The 18,691-nt window shown below is 43.5% G+C and overlaps 2 protein-coding genes across 6 annotated transcripts in view; both read left to right on the top strand.

Annotated features, from left to right (window-relative positions):
- LOC133493897 (oocyte zinc finger protein XlCOF6.1-like) overlaps positions 1-5,666 on the top strand; it is a 31,298-nt gene extending 25,632 nt beyond the window's left edge. The window contains exons 1-3 of one of the 4 annotated variants that reach the window (XM_061807886.1): positions 425-446; positions 527-566; positions 2,567-5,666. In XM_061807886.1, coding sequence (XP_061663870.1) covers positions 2,683-3,888 — 1,206 coding nt within the window. In that variant the 5' untranslated portion in view covers positions 425-446; positions 527-566; positions 2,567-2,682 and the 3' untranslated portion in view covers positions 3,889-5,666. The other 3 variants (XM_061807883.1, XM_061807885.1, XM_061807884.1) reach the window with 3 other exon arrangements.
- Positions 5,667-6,011: 345 nt separating this feature from the next.
- On the top strand, positions 6,012-16,928 carry LOC133493884 (zinc finger protein 271-like). 2 transcript variants are annotated; one of them, XM_061807839.1, is made up of 3 exons: positions 6,012-6,452; positions 10,618-10,995; positions 13,758-16,928. In XM_061807839.1, exons 1-3 carry the CDS (start codon positions 6,347-6,349, stop codon positions 16,346-16,348), a joined length of 3,075 nt encoding a protein of 1,024 aa, XP_061663823.1. In that variant the 5' UTR covers positions 6,012-6,346; the 3' UTR covers positions 16,349-16,928. The 2 variants fall into 2 exon arrangements, with proteins under 2 accessions (XP_061663823.1, XP_061663824.1); XM_061807840.1 differs by having other exon boundaries at positions 10,618-10,962.
- Positions 16,929-18,691: the final 1,763 nt, after the last annotated feature.

The raw sequence follows: 18,691 nt of genomic DNA on the forward strand, positions 1-18,691 counted from the left end.
TTGTTGCCACCAACTTCCGCTAGAGTCCGCGCATGCGCTTCTCCCGCGGCAGGGATTTCCGCTCCAGATTGATGTGTTTATTTTTGCTGAGTAACCGGATGCGCCCCATGAATTAATTCCTCTTGAATTAGTTGAGAACGGATTAAAACCTCGACATCGTTCTTTAATCACTAATTTAAATGTATAAACATTCTTTAAATCTTCGTGCTCAACTCGGGGTGCAAGTTGTGATTTTTCGCCTTGTTAGCTTAGCTCGGTAGCCGCTAACAAAAACAAATTTGTTTGCAGAATATCGCAAATTAGAGCTCGCCGGTGAAAGTGTGGCCATAATCGTGTGAAAATGTGCGCGAGAACGACGGCGAAGTGCAAGAAGGAACTTTCTGAAACGAAAGTGGAGGACGAGCGAGAACGTCGCTATGTAGACGCAGTTGTGTTACCCAGATCAGGTTTGTAGTGTTCTTGCTCTCATTTGTTCGGTTAATAACTGCACTCTGATTTTAATCTAGTATTATATTTGCATGAAAAGATTTCAAAGCTTCAACGGCGGCGACATCTGCTGGACAACGGTAGCTATAGCAACATCTAAAGAGCCCGATTGAATCACTGGCACGGTTTCCCGTGACAACGGTATTCAAAATTCAAATGATGATGAGCCACAATTCTTGACTTGACAAGTGTAATTACTTTTTAGCACTCATCCCTTTTTTCCTTTATGATAAATGAAATCCCGCATTTCAAAAAAAGCAATTTCACTTCACCGAGGTTATATTTGTCTTATATTTACATTTGTTTTTGTGATCTGAAACATACAATTTTGGAAACTATGTAAAACAAAAAAAGGAAGAATTTTTGAAAAGGGCCGCTATTTTTTCACGGTATCCTTCGGCAGACGTTTTGGCCATCTCTTCCGGCATTCCCGCAACCCTTGTGAGGATAAACTGCTCAAACGATGGATGGATGGATGGAAAGTTTCATTCTATCTCAAGCCACAATACAATATATAATAATAATAGTTCACCGTCATGTCAAATTTTGAATAGCATTGGCACGAAGAAAATGAAACGTAATTGTTATATGTCATGAGATAGATCCATGATCTGGACTGCTTATCCTTACAAGGGTCGTGGGCTTGTCATAAAATATATATGTAAATTGGTGCTAAAGGTGTGACTGAAATGACAATAACAATTCTTTATAGTATTGCATTCATGACTCCAAGTATTGGGACTTAATTCCTGATATGGGTTCCATGGGTTGTTTTCATTGACGTCACATTTTTTGCCGAATTACCCATACACCACTGCGTGCCGCCATTTAACCTCTCTACCTAACGCGTACCCAGTGTGTAAGTCTACGGAATACTCTCGGTTACTGTTTCTGTTTTTGTTTCACGGGCGTCTCGGGACTCAAGTACACAAGAGAGGACTTGCTAACCATCAGAGAGCCTTCTTCTGACTTTACTTAGACAAGTCTCGCCAATTTGCTGAAGCTTTTTCCGGAGTTACTCGTCGGGCCACTCTTCAAAGTCTCGCGATCTGGTACACAAAGTCCGGCTGCGTAAGCGGGGACATCGTCTCACGCTTCCGACAAACGACCTTGGACGTTCTGCGGCTCTGTGCTTCACGGAGACTTGACTTTGTGGACGATTGCCCGACGCCGCTATCTTGCAGCCTGGCTTCAACCTCCATTGTGCAGATGTGTCGACGAGCGAAGCTAACAAGCTTAATCGATACTCTTTTTCAGAAGGCCAACATGACAGTTAAGATAATTTTTTGTTACTCTCTTGAAAGATTTGAAATTTTGTGAAACACTGGATTTCTTTATTCTTTTGTGTTTCAGCCACCATCATCAAATTTTAAACAAATAATAAACATTTCGCTTTGCTTGTGGTGAACTAATATACAGGTTTTACTTTTTGAAAAAAAATTTCAATAAATGGAGTTTGTCTTGATATTAAAAAAAAATAATATTTCACCGCCATTCCTTTTCCGTGTTAGCATACAGGTAATTTCCCATATATAAATATATATTTATATGGGCACTTAACTGTTTGCATGGAAAATAAAAGGCAGTGAAATATGCTTTTATATCACCAAGGAATGGTGCACAGACGTTACAGAGCTCAGCACACCGTGCAGCAATTTTCGTTAGCTACAAAAACCTAATAAAAAATAAGACTGAACTAACAATTTACAAAGTGTCTTGAGGAGCAAGTGTCCGATCCCACTGCTCCTCCTTTGTGATTTCTGTCACATAGAGGAAAAGATCAAGGGCACATTACTGTGCCTTTGTGACCGCAGTCCTGAGTCCCATGAGGCCAGGTAGCCTAATAGCCACTCTGGGCTTGATGTCCTATCGGGGGTGTCTTCAATAAATGCAGTTAAAAACATAATGTCGTCCACCTTGCGTATGTATGGATAACGGAGCTCAGTGATTAAAAAAAAAATTCATATCCTCGATCTCTGGTGGAAGGCACCTACATGGAAACAGGGTCGAGGAGCAAGGTGGTTGAAAATATTGTAAACAAATTCGATTGGACCCGTGTGTTTGTCTTTTTGTCTGGCAGACATCAGTGGAAATCTTCATCCGGAGCGGGAGAAGTTTGTGTCTTCTCAAATCAAAGAGCAAGAGGGGCATGAAGAGGTAGAGCCCATCAAAGAGGAGCGAGAAGAGTTTCTACAGATGAAAGAGGAAGAGCAGGAGGAAATCATCAAGGTTCCATCGATTGGTGTCCATTTGAAGAGTGAAGATGAAGGTCAAAATGGGGGAAGCAGAGGGGCGGAGCCTCCAAGCAGCAGCTCAAGTCAACACATGACAACAAACGGTGATGGAGACCACCGCGGAGGATCGCAAGCCGACGGACTCTTCGCTCCACTATCAGAAAGTGATGACATGATGTCACATCCTTCCCGCAGTAAGGATGACAAAGATGAACTTTTGGAAGGTGATATAGCACGTGACAACTCCCAAAAAAGCTTGAAATGTTCCCAATGTAGGAAAACGTTTACTTCTGAGACCACTTTCAAACAACACATGAACATGCACACGGGCGTGAGAGATTTTCCCTGCTCAGTTTGTGGTCAACGATTATCCCGGAAGGAAAGCTTAGTCAGTCACATAAGAACGCACACCGGTGAGAAACCTTTTTCCTGCACAGTTTGTGGGCAAAGTTTTGCCTATAATCGAAGCTTCATTAGACATACCAGAACCCACACAGGTGAGAAACCTTTTCCCTGCTCACTTTGCGGTAAACAATTCCCTGAAAAGCAAAGCTTAAAAAGACACATACGAACCCACACAGGTGAGAAACCTTTTTCCTGCGTAATTTGTGGTCAAAGATTCGCTGATCACGGAAATGTAAGAAAACACACGAGAACCCACACTGGTGAAAAGCCTTTTTCCTGCTCAGTTTGTGGCCAAAGTTTCCCTGTGAGGGGAAACTTAATAATACACAAAAGAACGCACACCGGAGAAAAACCTTATTCCTGTTCAATTTGTGGCCAAAAATTCTCTGTGAATCGGAGCTTAGTAAGACATACAAGAACTCACACTGGTGAGAAACCTTTTTCCTGTTCAATTTGTGGCAAACGATTCGCCATAAATGTAAGGCTAATAAGACATACAAGAACCCACACAGGTGAGAAACCTTTTGCCTGCCCAGTTTGTGGTCAAAGATTCTCTGTGAAGGAAAGATTAATAAGACACACGAGAACCCACACAGGCGAGAAACCTTTTACCTGCACAGTTTGTGGTCAAAGATTCTCTAGAAATGAATATTTGACAACGCACACAAGAACGCACACCGGAGAGAAACCTTTTTCCTGCTCAATTTGTGGAAAAAGGTTCTCTAGTCAGTATCTGGCCAACCGTCACAGGTGTGTTGATTAGAATGCCAATGATCCATGAAAGTTTTTCCTGTCATCTGAGCAGGCGTCATCAGTTCATGCACCAAGGATGATTGCATTTATTCTATGGTACCTTCTTTATGAGAGCCTGCAGGTGTACCTGGAGACTGTTTTAATAAGAGCTTTGCAAAGACTTTAGCAATTTATGAGGACTATCAGTGGCCCAATAGATACTTTTCAATGACGTCACATCGACCACGTGTTTGTTTTGGACGGCAAGATCGTGTCTACGTATCATGGCTAGGAAGTGATAAGCGACGAGGAGGCGTTCAGTGTTCCAACTCACCCAATTTACCAGATGCGTGGCAGAGATTCAAGCAACACGCCGAACTCATGTTCACAGGACCGCTTAAAACTGAGCTGAAGAGCAAAAGTGCAGATTCCTCCCGCTGTGGTGTGGCGAAAAGGCCGGGATACGTGGACACTGACCGGAGACGTTGCTAAAAACCTCACTACGAAAAATTCTCTGATTACCTCATTCCGAAAACAAACCCCATATGTGCTAGATGTAAGTTTCACGAGAAGGTGCAAGGTAACTGTGAGTCATGTGAGCGCTTTGTGACCGAACTCAAGCTGTTGGTTAAAGACTGTAACGACACAAAACAGCGATGAGATGGTCAAGGACCGCATAGTTTTTGCTACCAACTCACCGAGTGTGCGCGAAAAGTTACTCAGCCAAGGGCCAGCGCTCACGCTCGAAAAAAAGTAATAACCCAGCAAAAGTAAAGGATACCTAAAGTGTCCAAACCCTTTTTCTGTCTTTTCTTACAAGTACAAGCCACACAATGAAATAACATGACGAAAAGGCCGCAAGACACTTATAAGCAAGCCAATATTCACAAAAAGTCGTATTGTAGTTTTGTCGTCCAGTGGACATGGTAAACAAAAACGTGACGTCACGTGAAAAGTATCTATTGGTTGCATGGACGACGACGCTGGAAATGATTTCGTGTTCTGTCTGGTTTTTCATCAACTATCTTAGCTGTTTCAGTACAGTAGATAGTAATATTTACTCCTTAGCGTGCTATGTCATTTTATATTTCCTGATCACGTACCGGGTTGGGCGGATCACATGAAGAAGTGGCCGGAGATCATGCCAAACGTCCCGGGTGTGTAGCGCGACATCCCGAATGACAAACATACAAGTTGTCAATAAAAGTTCCATAAAAATTGCAAAAGCCACCTCTTATTATGTATGATACTTCTACTTCATAAAAACAGTGCATGTCTATGTGTTCTGAAATGATCCGCCTGCTAGGGTGCAAGCTGTTTACATTTACATCCACATGAAAACTTTTAAAAATACAAATCATACATGCATATCATTCAGTTACATGTCTGTTGCTACTTTTATCTCATAATTATTGCATATTTATCAAGTATTTCCTGGGCAACACTAAATGATTGAGACTTCAGCATTGGTGCAGTTTTCTCAGAACAAAGTCATATATGACCTCACCCACCGTCGTCCAGCCCAGGCTGCTTTTTGTGCCTACATGGCGCCCATGTTGGGAAGGTCGTCGTTACCATGAAGGCAATGTCGCGATGTTTTTTTTTTTTTTTTTTTACATTTAGACCAGTGAAAACGACAGCTTTTATGTATTGTAGTATTTGGCACTGCCTCCCTACACGTGTATATTTCAGTTCACTTATAATTCGAGAAAACACGGTGCAGTAAATTGGAAATATTTTTTTGTAGTTTTGACTGCGTATATGCACACGAAAAGCAACGTCAGAATTTGCATTTTGTTTTTGTAAATATTATTTATTGTACATGCTGTGATTAAAAATCAGAAGTTACTATTTATTTTGCTTTTGAGTAATTATTTCATGCATACCATTTTTTGGAGGACTGCTATTTAGTTTTCATGTAAGCGCCACCATTGGCCCAGAACTCAAAATGGGCGTGTCCTATCTGTGAAAATCGCCATGAAACTCAAACAAATCCAAGAACTGTATCTTCTCTTTTTTAACACTTTATTATTTATTTATTATTTTCATTACTTTTTTTAGTACAAAAAATTTGTTTGGAATGATCGCGGCAAATTTATCAAATCCAAGCTCCCGCCTGCGCGCATGCGCTTCCCTTGTTGCCACCAACTTCCGCTAGAGAGTCTGCGCATGCGCTTCTCTCGCGGCAGCGACTTCCGCTCCTGATTAGCGTGTGTATTTTTGCTGAGTAATCGAATGCGCCCCATGACTTAGTTCCTCTTTAATTAGTCGAGAACGGATTGAAACCTGGACATCGTTCTTTAATCACTAATTTAAACGTCCAAAACATTCTTTAAATCTTCGTGTTCATCTCAACTCGGGGTGCAAGTTGTGATTTTTCGCCTTGTTAGCTTAGCTCGCTAGCCGCTAACAACAACAAAAACAAGTTTGTTTGCAGAATATCGCAAATTAGAGCTCACCGGTGAAAGTGTGGCGATAATCGTGTGAAAATGTTCGCGAGAACGACGGCGAAGTGCAAGAAGGAACTTTGTGAAACGAAAGTGGAGGACGAGCGAGAACGTCGCTTTGTGGACGCAGTTGTGTTACCCAGATCAGGTTTGCAGTGTTCTTGCTCTCATTTGCTCGGTTAATAACTGCACTCTGATGTTAATTTAGTGCTATAGTTGCATGAAAAGATTTCAAAGGTTCAATGACGGCTTAAATGACGTTTTAATAAATGAAATCCCGCATTTCAAAAAAAGCAATTTAACTTCACTGAGGTTTGTAGGGATTTGCGAGTTTGTATCCTATGCGTGTTCACGAATCGAGGAAGATTTGACCAATGATTAGAAAAACTTAACAGCAAATGAATTTATTGCAAAGGAATGTGCGATACAGACGTCCGGGTCTTATGTAGGTATCTGCCGCACACGAGATGTGTGTCTTCTGGCAGGATAGCCCAGACAGAGAGATCAGCACATGGACAAAGAGTAGCTGTAGAATAGAAGAACGATGGTCCGAGGACATAGTGGACTGCACAAACGTGTCGCTTTCTTGCTGGCTCGCGGCCGAAGCTTAACCAGACTGTGTTTGCACGAAGATATGCCCTAAATTAGATTTTTAATACACATCTCGTATAAATGAATGAGACGTTCTCCGCTAGCATAACATTGCTACGTGTGAATGATTGAATGAAATCGGAAGCATGGCGTCTCTCTCAGTTAAGAATGTATTGTATTTAGAATCTATAATATATCGTTGATTTGAATGAAATCAGAAGCATAGAGTCTGTCTCAGTTCAGAATGTATTGTATTTGCCATTTTTACTGTTTGTCTTACGTGAGCCCACGTGGTGTGACGTCACTTCAGGAGGCGTGGTTAAGTGCCCTGTACGGAGGGGTCAATTGATGTATGAGACCAGGTTTGAACGGTGTTTCTGGTTCAAGTCGGGCCCAATAAATGTCCACAGTTGGAGTTGGTTCACTCACAGGTGTCATAAGCCATTGTCCAGAGTGGCAGACGGTGTCAGCTGCCACTGGTGTTTGTGGTGAATGTACAACCGAATGGTGGAAGGTCCGTCCAGCCAAGATTGTCGGTAGGAGTTGAGTCCATTTTAGGGCCTGTTGAGTCCCTGAGAAGCCCATCAATTGCACAGTGTGTTGTGACAATAAGATGTCCGGGACCGAGATGTCGACTGAGGAGTGTGTTGCCCCTGTGTCAACAAGTGTTCACTTTTCGACCCCGCAACAGAGATGGGGATCATGGCACCTGCATCGCCGAAGCCCTGGCTTCCCGGGCACCCCTAGTGGTACAGTCCACCTGGCTGCTGTCCATCCTGCTGCCAAAGCTGTCATTTCTGCCTTTGCCTTGGCCCCCCTCGGTTGTTGGACCAGACACCACGCCCTTGCATTGGAGCTTGAGGTGGAGGAGCTGTAAGACAGTCTTTAATCCAGTGATCGAGAGAACCACAACCAAAACACCCTTGATCACGTTGATGTTGCACTCTCCCCCGGCCTCCTCCACGCCTTCCTGCGTATCCACCCCGGCTATTACCCCAGAACCCACCTGCCTGTCTAGGTGGTTGTACCTGCTGAAAAATTACGTCTGGTGTTGTTTTGGACCTTTACGTCTCGCCTGTGCTACTTGACCTTTAAGAAGTTGTTGTTTGGAGTTTAGTAATTTGATTATCCTCACTTTGTTGTTGGCTTGAATACATTTTGAGGTGATGCGCTAAGTGTCATCTAAATCTAGGCTCATCTCTCGACAGGAGGTCAGGGTCAGCTTTAAGAGTGGTCTGTACTGGTGCAGGGAGACCTGCCAGGATCGCAGTCCTGAACATAAAGAGACGAAACAAGTTAGCAGTAAGACAATCAACCACTTTAAGACCAAACTGCTTGTATATTGGACCTGCCAGAGCCTCTATCATAGGCAAATTTATTTCTATAGCGCATTTCATACACGAGGTTACTCAATGTGCTTCACATGATTAAAGGCATTTAAAAACAAAGATAAAACATTTGAAATGGGACAAAAACAATAAAAATGACAATATTTAAAAAAGAATTAAAACTGCATACAGTGCAAGTAATATGATCAAAAATTGGATATATTCTAAAAAGCATGAGAAAATAAAGTTTTCAACCTTGTCGCATTTTGTTTGTTTTTTATATAATATCCATCTATTTTCTTTACTGCTTATCCTCATGAGGGTCGCGCGAAGTGCTGGAGCCAATCCCAGCTGTCAACGGGCAGGAGGCGGGGTACACCCTGAAATGGTTGCCAGCCAATCGCAGGGCGCATAGAGACGGAAAACAGTCTCACTCACAATCACACTTCGGGGCAACCTTGGGTGTTTTTGGGATGTGCGAGGAAACCCATGCAGGCACGGACGGGGAGAACATGCAAACTCCACACAGGCGGGTCTGGGATGGAACCTGGGAACTGTGAGGCCCACGCTTTATCAGCTACGCCACCGTGCTGTCATAATATAATGTAATAATAATAGTCATCGTGTTATTTCCGCCTCCGAGAGGGCACTTCGCGTCAAATCAACGAGACCGTTTTAACCAACCAACTTCAGCTCCTCTTGCTTCCTCTGTGTGTGTGTGTGTGTGTGTGTGTGTGTGTGTAGTGTACTTACGTCTGATTCAGGGCGTGTGCGTGCATGCGTGTTCGACGTGCCTCCTTTCTCATTTTTGCAGTCCTTCGCTCGCGTCCACATATCAAATCCAACTTTTCTCAGCTCCATCTTCTTTTTCTCATGGGCTCCTTGATCCCATCAACGTCACACGCCACCTTACCAGCCGTCTCGGATAGTTTCCTGGTCCCTTTCCAACGTCCGTCACCATCATTAAATGGGCAGTGCTCTTTCTCTTTTCACCTCTTTAAGTTCCATGAGCCTTTTATCTAATATGTCGCTTACATCTTTCATAGTCTTTTCCATTTATATTTATATTATATTTACATAGTCTCTGTCAGTTTGTCCCACTCGCGAATTTGACCCAAATTGTGCTTTTGCCTTTTTTTTAATGCGCGCTTCCTTTCTTTATCTTGTTTCTTTTTGTCACCTTTAGGCATCATTTGCCGCTCAATTGCAATGCACATTTCACCTTTAGTTGGATTATATTCAGCACATTCATGATCAAATTCACCGTCCATGATTATTTCTTATATTTAGTGGTCACTCTTCTTCGACTAAACCCAACCGAATTCCTATCGTGCAACAAATTAGCCTATACGATTCGTTTCTTTTTTCGTACTCCACCCCGCGATGGCCCGGGCTCAAGCCGACGGCAAACCCTCTATTTTTAAGGGATCCCGTCCCCCCTTAGGTGTAACAGATGAACCTCACAGTGCAATTGTACCTCTACAATGTACGTCAGCTACGACGGGATACACAACTTCTCGTCTTCTCTTTATGTCTTATTCTCAATAACTCATATGAGGCATGAACAATCTGATACCAATGACTTCTCACATTTCGGCAGTTCAATATGCAGAATTCGACAGTAAACAGGCTCCTGCTTCCCTTTTGGTTTTGGCCGCGACCCGGAGAAGCCAGAAGCACAGACAACCACCCTCGACTTGTCCGTATAACGCTCCTGTGTTTCTCATATGTCTCTCTTAATCTCATCTGTCGACGGCCAACGCTCGTCTCCCTCCCTCGACTTACGGTCGGGGTCACCAAGTTGTAGGGATTTGCGAGTTTGAACCCTACGCGAGGAAGATATGATTAGAAAACGTTAACAGGAAATTGATTTATTACAAAGGAATGTGCAATACAGACTTCCTTGTCTTATCTTGACGTGTGTCCTCTGGCAGGATAGCCAAAGAAGAAGACAAGAGCTGCCCGGTAACACAACGTTTTTATATGTACGGGTCCATGGTAAAAGTGGCTGCCCCCCTGCAGTCTGGTCCTGGGCCGGGATGGTAACTTTCCGCTCCTTATCTGGTGTCGTTTGTCTCCACGGCAACGCCAGGGAGAGGAAGATGGCACCAGCCGGTTTTCTGCGTACAAAGATCAAGGACAACCACCGGCTCCACAACACATCCTTGTCTGATGAGCAACTGGGCAACACTTTATCTGTTGATTAAATGTATAAGGTTAAGCAAATGAAAAGTGCAATCAAAGTAAAATAGTCTTCAAGCCACAGGTTCAAATCTGCATGGAAGTATTCCTCCGTCTTCCCGATCAACCGATACTGCTATTTCTTTATTGTTCATTGTTGTTAACAAATGAGATTTGACAACGTGTGTGTGTTTATATTCTTTTGTCCGGCAGACATCAGTGGAAAGTTTCATCCGGGGCGGGAGCAGTCCGTGTCTTCTCGAATCAAAGAGGAAGAGCGGGATGAAGAGGTTGAGGACATCAAAGAGGAGAGAGAAGAGTTTCTACAGATGAAAGAGGAAGAGCAGGAGGAAATCATCAAGGTTCCATCGATTGGTGTCCATTTGAAGAGCGAAGATGAAGGTCAAAATGGGGGAAGCAGAGGGGCGGAGCCTCCAAGCAGGAGCCCAAGTCAACACAACACAAATGGTGATGGAGACCACCGTGGAGGATCGCAAGCCGACGGACTCGTAGCACCACCGTCAGAAAGTGATGACATGATGTCACACTCCCCCCACAGTAAGGATGATAAAGAAGATGAACATTTGGAAGGTGATATTGCATGTCGCACATCCAACACATTTATTAAAGGGGAAAAAAATCCTTTAATAAATGAAATCCTGCATTTGAAAACAGCAATTTCACTTCACTGAGGTTATATTTGTCTGATATTTACATTTGTTTTTGTGATCTGAAACATACAATTTTGTAAACTATGTAAAAAAAAAAAAAAAATGTAAGAATTTTTCAAAAGTGCCACTACTTTTTCACACTACTCTTCGATAGCCGTTCTCGCCATCTCGTCAGGCACTCCTGCAACCGTTGTGAGGATAAGCTGCTCGGACGACAGATGGATAGATAAAATAGTTGATCGTTTCATTCTATCTGAACCTGCAATACAATATTTAACAATAATAATCATAATACTTCACTGTCTTGGCAAATTTTGAATAGCAATTCTTCGTTACCCAAAATCCATCCATTTACTGAATTGCTTATCCTCACAAGGGTCATGGGATTGTCATAAAATATATGTGTAAATTGGTGCCTGTCGGGTCTAAAAAGGCTCGATACCACAAAGTGACCCGTGAGGAGGTTCAAAATAACTGGACAGGAGTCAGAGAGTAACATATTTTCCAACTGCAGTGGGGAGAGCCCGAAGGAGCGTGACAGGGCGTCAGCCCTGTTGCGGGGTCCCTCCCGTTCGAGCTCTCTGAGTGCAGGCTTTTTATTGAGAAGTTGTTGCTGGGTCGGTTTATGAGTCGCATAACCAGTTAAACATCGCGCGTGGCACTTGGGCAAATCGTATCTCTGTGGTTGCGCCACGTGGCAGTTAGGCCACTGACTCTGCTGGTTAGGCGCCGTACCATAAATCAGAGACACGACATTGTTTTCAACACACATTCACAGCGGTCAAGAGTTGAGGAAAAGTCCTGAGGTGGCAGACATTGGGCTGATCCAAAGTAGCATCTGCCCATTTTAACATTAGCTTATCTTACATTTCCCCCCTGTTGTGAGTTGAAAACAAGGTGGATACACAGTTAGCACGTGAAATTGTTACCCTCCTTATGGTTTTAATAACAATCATCGTGGATCACACAACATGAGTTGAGGGGCCAGATGGGGGCGAAAACCTGCGTTCAGGAAAAATTCCCCCATGACCTCCCGCTTGGGACGATAGCCTCATGGCCTGGACACCCTGTAGCAGTTGGTCATGTTGAGGTTCGATGCGGTCAGCTGAGCATGTCGCCACCACATGTTGGTCGCAAAGATGTGGGCGGCATTCTCTGTTCCAAACACCGTCCGAGGTCTCTTCCTCGGAGGTACGGTTTTTGGATTGTAAGGTATCCGCAGGAGAGCCGATGCTAGGCCCAAGGCTATGATGAAAAAGACTGGCTTCATATATCGGCGTGGTGCTCAGCCGGAGTTGCCGGAAAACCGTCGATGTCACTGATTACAAGAGAAGCCTTGCGTCTGGGTGGTCTGGGAGTCAGATGGACCTTACCTTGTGGCTGATGAGTAGACGTCAGCTGGGTTCTTCAGCGGACAAAGGTCTTGGCACCGTCCGACTTCCAGTCTACTCAGAGCTGGTCGGGCTCGGTTCAGCCACTCGTTTGCAGTGGGATTGGCGGATGTCTTTCAGCGACCTTGATGGCGGTGGGAGTCGTCAGCAGGACACGGAAGGGGCCGTCCCACCTTGGGCTGGACCAGCACTTGCTCTTGATGACCTTGACCAAGAACAAGTCACCGGGCTTCAGTAGTTCCTGCGGGGACAGCAAAGGGGCGCTCGGCAGATCATTTGCTTTTAACACCTGCCTTTCAATAAACAACTTGCGTAACCATTCGGCCGTGGGGTCTCGCGTCCCTTCCTTCTCCTGCACCGATTGCCCTTCCCACAGGGGGGGATGGAACGGTCTTCTTCTGACTGCCTCGAACCGTGTAATTCTCATGTACATTTTCACTGAGTGCAGGCACTCGGGCCATGGTTTCCCTGTTTCTTCCATTGTTTTTCGCAGTCTTCATTTTATAGTACCGTTTGCCCTTTCGACCAGCCCTGCACTTTGTGGGTGGTACGCACAATGGTGTTTCATTTCTATACCTAAGTGTTCTGACATTTTATCAATGACCTGGTTCACGAAATGAGTCCCATTGTCACTCCAAATGATTCTGGGAATGCCGTGGTCGGGTACTATATGTTTGCATATGGCTTTTGCCACGGTTAACGCATCTGTTTTTTTGGTTGGGAATATTTCTACCCATCTGGATGGTTCTTTGGACGGGAATGACGCGGAGTCTGATGAGTGAGCTCCGGCGGCGGAAGCCGTTCGCACTGGACGCCAAAGCTCGGCTAAAGGCCTCCACTGCCACTGAAGGCAGGCCGCGAGTTCCGGCGACAGGCGGCGAGCCGAGCTTCGACATCCAGGGAGGCCGTTAGCCGAGCTTCAGCGGCACTAGAGGGCTTTAGCCGAGCTTCGCCGCCTGGAAGCTCGGCTCGCGGCGCGCCGCTGGAGCTCGCTCGTCAGACTCCGCCTCATTCCCGTCCAAAGAACCATCCGCGGCTGCCGGCCCGGAGCTCCCGGGAGCCTTTGTTTACACGCTTATGTCGCGCGTAGGCCTACGAGTAGACAGACTCCACGTCATTCCGCCCGAAGAACCATCCAAATATTCAACATTAATTACTGCCACAGGTTCAAATCTGTATGGAAGTATTCCTCCATCTTCCTGATCAACGATACTGCTATTTCCTTATTGTTTATTGTTGTTAACAAATGAGATTTGAACCGTGTGTGTGTTTATCTTCTTTTGTCTGGCAGACATCAGTGGAAAGCTTCATCTGGGGCGGGAGCAGTCCGTGTCTTCTCGAATCAAAGAGGAAGAGGTAGAGCACATCAAAGAGGAGAGAGAAGAGTTTCTACAGATTAAAGAGGAAAAGCAGGAGGAAATCATCAAGGTTCCATTGATTGGTGTCCATTTGAAGAGTGAAGATGAAGGTCAAAATGGGGGAAGCAGAGGGGCGGAGCCTCCAAGCAGGAGCCCAAGTCAACACAACACAAATGGTGATGGAGACCACCGTGGAGGATCGCAAGCCGACGGACTCGTAGCACCACCGTCAGAAAGTGATGACATGATGTCACACTCCCCCCACAGTAAGGATGATAAAGAAGATGAACATTTGGAAGGTGATATTGCACGTGACAAGTCCAAAAAAATCTTGAAATGTTCCCAATGTAGGAAAATGTTTACTTCTGTGACCACTTTCAAACGACACATGAAGACGCACACGGGCGTGATAGATTTTCCCTGCTCAGTTTGTGGTCAAAGATTATCCCGAAAGGAAAACTTAGTCCGTCACATGAGAACCCACACTGGTGAGAAACCTTTTCCCTGCTCAATTTGTGGCAAACAATTCCCTGAAAAGCGAAGCTTAAAAAGACACATGCAAACCCACACAGGTGAGAAACCTTTTGCCTGCGTAATTTGTGGTCAAAGATTCGCTGATCGCAGATATGTAAGACAACACATGAGAACCCACACTGGTGAAAAGCCTTTTTCCTGCTCAGTTTGTGGTCAAAGTTTCCCTGTGAGGGCGAAATTAATAATACACAAAACAACACACACTGGAGAAAAACCTTATTCCTGTTCAATTTGTGGCAAAATATTCTCCGTAAATCAGGGCTTAGTAAGACATACAAGAACCCACACTGGTGAGAAAACTTTTTCCTGCTCTATTTGCGGCAAACGATTCGCCAATAATGTAAGACTAATAAGGCATACAGGAACCCACACTGGTGAGAAACCTTTTTCCTGCTCTATTTGCCACAAACGATTTGCGAAGAATGTAGAGCAAATTAGACATACAAGAACCCACACAGGTGAGAAACCTTTCGCCTGCGTAATTTGTGGTAAAAGATTCGCTGATCGCAGTTATGTAAGACAACACATGAGAACCCACACTGGTGAAAAGCCTTTTTCCTGCTCAGATTGTGGTCAAAGTTTCCATGTGAGGGCAAACTTAAGAATACACAAAAGAACACACACTGGAGAAAAACCTTATTCCTGTTCAATTTGTGGCCAAAGATTCTCCGTAAATCAGAGCTTAGTAAGACATACAAGAACCCACACTGGTGAGAAACCTTTTTCCTGCTCTATTTGCGGCAAACGATTCACCAATAATGTAAGACTAATAAGACATACAGGAACCCACACTGGTGAGAAACCTTTTTCCTGCTCAATTTGCAACAAACGATTCGCCAAGAATGTAGAGCAAATTAGACATACAAGAACCCACACAGGTGAGAAACCTTTTGCCTGCACAGTTTGCGGTCAAAGATTATCCCGAAAGGAAAGCTTAGTCATTCACATGAGAACCCACACTGGTGAGAAACCTTTTTCCTGCACAGTTTGTGGGCAAAGTTTCGCCAATAATCGAAGCTTCAAAAGACATACCAGAACCCACACAGGTGAGAATCTTTTTCCCTGCTCACTTTGTGGTAAACAATACCCTGAAAAGCAAAGCTTAGAAAGACACATGCGAGCCCACACAGGTGAGAAACCTTTTGCCTGCGTAATTTGTGGTCAAAGATTCGCTGATCGCGGATATGTAAGACGACACATGAGAACCCACACTGGTGAAAAGCCTTTTTCCTGCTCAGTTTGTGGTCAAAGTTTCCCTGTGAGGGCAAACTTAATAATACACAAAAGAACACACACTGGAGAAAAACCTTATTCCTGTTCAATTTGTGGACAAAGATTCTCCGTAAATCAGAGCCTAGTTAGACATAGAAGAACCCACACTGATGAGAAACCTTTTTCCTGCTCTATTTGTGGCAAACAATTCCCCACAAATGTAAGACTAATAAGACATACAAGAACTCACACAGGTGAGAAACCTTTTGCCTGTGCAATCTGTGGTAAAAGATTCTTTGATCGCGGATATTTTTTCAGACAACACATGAGAACCCACACTGGTGAAAAGCCTTTTTCCTGCTCAGTTTGTGGTCAAAGTTTCCCTATGAGGGCAAACTTAAGAATACACAAAAGAACACACACTGGAGAAAAACCTTATTCCTGTTCAATTTGTGGCCAAAGATTCTCCGTAAATCAGAGCTTAGTCAGACATACAAGATCCCACACTGGTGAGAAACCTTTTTCCTGCTCTATTTGTGGCAAACGATTCCCCACAAATGTAAGGCTAATAAGACACACGAGAATCCACACAGGCGAGAAACCTTTTACCTGCACAGTTTGTGGTCAAGGATTCACTAAAAACAAATATTTAACAACACACTCAAGAACGCACACCGGAGAGAAACCTTTTTCCTGCTCAATTTGTGGAAAAAGGTTCTCTCGTCAGTATCTGGCCAACCGTCACAGGTGTGTTGATGAGAACGCCAATGATCCATGAAAGTTTTTCCCGTCATCTGAACAGGTGTCATCAGTTCATGCAACAAGGATGATTGCATTTATTCTATGTTACCTTCTTTATGAGAGCCTGCAGGTGTACCTGGAGACTGTTTTAATAAGAGCTTTGCAAAGACTTTAGCAATGCACGAGGACTATCAGTGGCCCAATAGATACTTTTCACTGACGCCAATCACGTGTTTGTTTTGGACGGCAAGATCGTGTCTACGTATCATGGTTATCATGGCTAGGAAGCGATAAATGTTTACTGTAATGTTTTGTTATTGTTTGATCTTATCTTGAAAGTTCTTTGACAAACAAACACTGTAACTAGAAGTGATTGAGGCACTTTTGCTGGCGTGAGGAATAATCCACATGTGAAACTGAGAGCACTGTGTCGACGTCAGCGGGTTGCGACGAGACAGGACGATAAGGAAGTGAGCTCGAGAGGTTGGGAAGCAAAATAAACGTCACCCACGTTTGATGACACGTGACCTTTAAAGACTGTCACTACAGAAACACCCATAAGATGGTCTTCTCGCTACCGACTCACCGAGAAATGTTACTCAGCCAGTGGCCGGCGCTCACGCTCGAAAAAAGCGATCGGCATAGCCTGCACCCACGAGTTAGCAAAAGTCCAGCTAAATGCTATGGGTAGCGACAGCCACGAGGTTCACCTTATCCACCGCAAACCTGGAAATCAAAAGTTTCACTGCGGGTGCTAGTAGGCATATTGATAGCCCAAAGACCTCCATAAAAATATGTAACAAGTGTGGAGGATACCACAGGAAATTAGTTGAATGCCCAGCAAAAGGTAAACAATGCCTGAGGTGTCAGACCCCTTTTTCTCTCCGTTCTTACAAATATAAGCCAGACAATGAAATACCACAAAGAAAAGGCTGTAAGACGCTTATCAGCAAGCCAATATTCACAAAAAGATCACTAAAAAATGTGAGTTGTATTGTAGTTTTGCCATCCAGTAGGTGTCGCAAACAAAATTGTGACATCACGTGAAAAGTATCTGTTGGTTGCACGGATGAGGACGCTGGAAATTATTTCGTGTTCTTTTGCTTTTTCATGAACTATCTTAGCTATTTCAGTAGAGTAGATATTTATAATATTTACTCCTTAGCATGCTATGTCATTTTATATTTCCTGCTCATGTACCGAGTTGGGCGGATCACATGAAAAAGTGGCCAGAGATCATACCAAAAGTCTCGGATGCATTGCGCAACTTCCGGAATGACTTAAACATACAAGTTGTTGATAAAAGTTCACTAAAAATCGAAAGTCACCCATTTATGATTTATGATACTTGTACTTCATAAAAACATTGCATGTCTATATATTGTCAAATGATCCGCCTGCGAGGGTGCAAGCTGTTTACATTTACATCCACATGAAATCTTTTAAAAATACAAATCATACATGCAAATCTGTTACATGTTGGTACTTTTATCATAATTTTCTCATAATTATTGCATATTTATCAAGTATTAATTCCTATTACAAGTATTTATTCCTAGTTTTCTCACCAATGAAACAACCAATGAACCAACAGAAGAAAGTCACATGACCTCACCCACCGGCTTCCATACCAGGCTGCTTCTCGTGCCTATGTGGTGGCCATGTTGGGAAGGTCATCGTTACAATGAAGGCAATAGCACGATGTGTTCATTTTATTTTTTACATTTAAACTAGTAAAAACAACAGCTTTTATGTATTGTAGTATTTGCCACTGCCTCCTCAAACGTGTATATTTCAATTCACTCACAACTCGAGGAAACAGTCGTAGTAGTAAATATTTTTTTTGTAGTTTTGCACACAAAACACACAGAAAATACACACAAAAAGCGAGATCAGAATTTGCATTTTGTAATTATTTATTGTACATGTGATTCAAAATCTGAAGTTACTATTCAATCTGCTTTTGAGTAATTATTTCACCTTTTACTGTTAAGTAATTTTTTGGGGGACTGCTATTTAGTTTTGCCACATGTCAAGTAACAGTTTTCTTACTTGAGTACAAAGTTACTACTATTTCCGGGTTGGGGAATAGCATAGTACACGTAACTTTGGTGACCAGAGTTGTATTCAATGGGAAATGTGGCTACAATGTTTTTCTTTTTTTGTCACCTTTTTCATGCCTTTGATTTTTGTATCTCAATAAATGTCATGTAATCTGTTCCTGTGAACACAAAACCTAAACAGTATTTTTTTTTTTTTTGTTCCCCTCAATTTCTTCCCTGAAGGCATGAGATCAAACTGTGACCTTAAAACCATTACACACCCAACTCATCATTCCATCCATCCATTTTCTTAGCTGCTTATCCTCACAAGTCTCGCG

This window comes from Syngnathoides biaculeatus, chromosome 20 (assembly GCF_019802595.1).
Source record: "Syngnathoides biaculeatus isolate LvHL_M chromosome 20, ASM1980259v1, whole genome shotgun sequence".
NCBI classification, from domain to species: Eukaryota; Metazoa; Chordata; class Actinopteri; order Syngnathiformes; family Syngnathidae; genus Syngnathoides; species Syngnathoides biaculeatus.